Source organism: Beta vulgaris, chromosome 7 (genome assembly GCF_026745355.1).
Source record: "Beta vulgaris subsp. vulgaris cultivar EL10 chromosome 7, EL10.2, whole genome shotgun sequence".
NCBI classification, from domain to species: Eukaryota; Viridiplantae; Streptophyta; class Magnoliopsida; order Caryophyllales; family Amaranthaceae; genus Beta; species Beta vulgaris.
This window is the reverse complement of record NC_079208.1, coordinates 44,901,663-44,904,639: the sequence shown is the minus strand read 5'-3', so window position 1 is coordinate 44,904,639 and position 2,977 is coordinate 44,901,663. Positions and strand designations below refer to the sequence as shown.

Genomic DNA, 2,977 nt, shown 5'->3' with positions numbered 1-2,977 from the left:
TGTTATAATCATATGAAATTATATAATGATGTGGTTCTCCAACATTGACTAGTTACTAAATCTTATATTAGGTTAAAAGTGAAAAAACAAGAATCTCTCAGGCTGCTAACAAGCATCCTCATTTTTTGGGTCAAAAGTCATATGCGGAGATGATTCTCCTTTGGAAACTCAAAGGGTATATCCCTTCATCCTCTAAAACATCATCTGTTGACTCCTCTAAATCATTAGCGATTTCCTCCTTACCGGATCAGACATTGCCATGGCTTCTACGAGATCGAAAAAAGATAAGGATGGAAATTTTTTCTTCCCTAATGAAGAAACACAAAAGATAAAAGAGTCCATTGTAAGCGTTCTTCAAATTTTATAATATATTCTTATCTAATTACTCGTATTCTACTAATCATACGAATTTATTTAATTGGACGCAGGATGATTGGAAAAGGAAAGAAAATGAAGGAGAGCGATGGATGATGAGGAAAGACCGACCTGGGCGTGTGTTAAGAGTTGGCGTAGCAATGGGATTACATCTATTTGGGGAGATCCTGATCGGAGTAGTATTGCTCGCAAGGATAGGGGCATGGATGATGAGGAAATGAAGGCGTTAGAGGCTAGAGTGAGCCAAAGAGTTAGAGAACAGACGATGGAAGAGATGAACTCGAAGGTAGATGCATTAGTTCAAGAAAGGTTCATGGCTTTTGCGGCGCAGTTAGGTATTTAAGTACCAAATCAAACAAGGGAAGATCCTCACACTCCACTCGCTCTTAGTAGCTGTCATTCAGGGGGCAATGATCCATTTGTGAACTTGCGGGTATATATTAATTTTATATATGTTCTAAGATTATGATATTATGCTTCTAAAACACTTAACTAATGACATTGTACTTAACTAATGACATTCAAGTAATTCCTTTCGGTTTGACAAAAGCGCCGGCAACATTATATTCCTAATGAATGGAATATTTTGGCCCTTCCTCCGCAGGTTTATATCGGTTGTTCTTTGACGACATACTCGTCAACAATAGCAGTGAGCAAGAACATGTTACTCATTTGGCCATGGTTCTGCAGACTTTCGAGGAACATCAGCTCTATGTGAATTATAAGAAGTGTGAAATTAGGTTGCCAGAGGTAGCTTACCTCGATCATAAAATCTCGGTTCAGGGTGTGGATGTTGATATGGACAAGGAGCAGGCTATTGCACAACCTAAAAACTTATGGGAGCTCCCGGGAATTTTGGAATTAACCGGGTATTACCATAAGTTCAAAGCTAACTACGCGCATATTCCTAACCCACTTACTGCTCAGTTAAAGAAGGATTGTTTTGGGTGGTCCTCGGAGGCTACACAGGCTTTTGCCACCTTGAAAATGGCGATGACACAAGCCCTAGTTCTGATGATGCTGAATTTTCAATTACCCTTTATCCTAGAGACGGATGCCTCAGGTTTTGGTGTGGGGGCTGTCCTGATGTAGGACCAACGTCCCATAGCATTTTTCAGCCGCGTATCGGGGCCTAGGGCGCAATCTAAATCGGTGTATGAAAAGGAGTTGATGGTTATGTGCTTGGCCTTCCAAAAATGAAAACACTATCTTTTAGGGCGCCATTTCATTATACGGACGTATCAACAAAGTTTGAAGTTCATCATGCAACAAAGTGAAGTTAGGGTTGAGTATCAAAGGTGGGTTAGTAAGTTGATTAGGTTCGACTTCGAAATACAATATAAATCAGGAGCTTCCAACAGGGTGACGGATGCCTTGTCCCGCAAATCACATGGTGAGGTTGAATTGGGAGTGGTGCACTATACTCAAGTGATTAACTAAGCTGCCCTCCGGCAAAAGGTGGAGGTGGATGCAGTGTTACAATAAGTCAATCTTGATTTGAAGGAAGGGTTACAAAAGTATGTAGGGTATTCGAGGAAGGATGGAAGATTTCTCTACAAAGGAAGGTTTGTCATTCTTAAATCTTCCTCAGTTGTCCTGGTTCTGTTGAAGGAATTTCATGAGTCTCCGGTCAGGGGCCGTTCCAGGGACTTAAAGACCTATATGAGAATAGCAGCGAATTGGTTTTGGCAAGGCATGAGGAAGGAGGTTACAGCTTATGTTATGACATGTGTAGTGTGCCAACAACACTAATCGTCTAACCTTAACCTAGCTAGTGTGCTGCAACCATTACCACTTCTAGCCATGGTTTGGGATGAAATCTCAATGGATTTTATTGAAGGGTTACCTTGCTCTAATGGGTATGACACTATATCTGTCATGGTCGATCGACTCTCCAAGTATGCACACTTTTAAACTCTCAAACATCCTTGTAATACTCTCTTTCTCTAGTTGAGTTATTTATTCGTAACATCGTGAAGTTACATGGTTTTCCTACCATAATTTTGTCGGATAGGGATAAAGTTTTATCAGCCGATTTTGGAAGGAAATGTTCCGTTTACAAGACACTAACTTACATCGCAGTACGATATATCATCCTCAGTCGGATGGCCAATCTGAGGTTGTAAACATCGATGTTGAGATTGATGATGAGGATATGGCTATTAGGTTGTTGTGTTCTTTACCACCTTCGTATAAGCACTTTCAAGATACCTTATTATATGGTAAAGATGATTTGAGTTTGCAGGTTGTTAAGGATGCTTAACTCAGAGAGATTTAACTAAAAATAAATTGGTTAATAAATCTAATAGTTCTGCTGACTGCTTTGGTTGCTCATGGTGGAAAGAATTCTGGCAAAATATTTAATTATTCTCATGTGAAGGGTCATATTAAATCTGTGTGTTGGAAATTAAAGAAGAAAAATGGAGAAAGGTCCAATGAGGATCAATCTGCAAATATTGCCAACGTTGTTCTTGATGATGATCTTGCACTTTAGAGTTACAAGATTTGGGGTTGCGGTTTCTACGATAGTCTTATGTTTGGTACCCTTTTGAGATCTCTTGGTATAATAAACGAGAAACCGTGTGTTTTTTTTTTGGAGTCT

General features: G+C 39.6%; 1 protein-coding gene across 1 annotated transcript; it reads left to right on the top strand.

Moving 5' to 3' along the window:
- The first annotated feature begins 463 nt into the window (after nucleotides 1-463).
- LOC125491992 (uncharacterized mitochondrial protein AtMg00860-like) lies at nucleotides 464-1,467 on the top strand. Its single transcript, XM_048634074.1, has 2 exons — nucleotides 464-710; nucleotides 980-1,467. Exons 1-2 carry the CDS (start codon nucleotides 464-466, stop codon nucleotides 1,465-1,467), a joined length of 735 nt encoding a protein of 244 aa, XP_048490031.1.
- The last annotated feature ends 1,510 nt before the right edge of the window (nucleotides 1,468-2,977 follow it).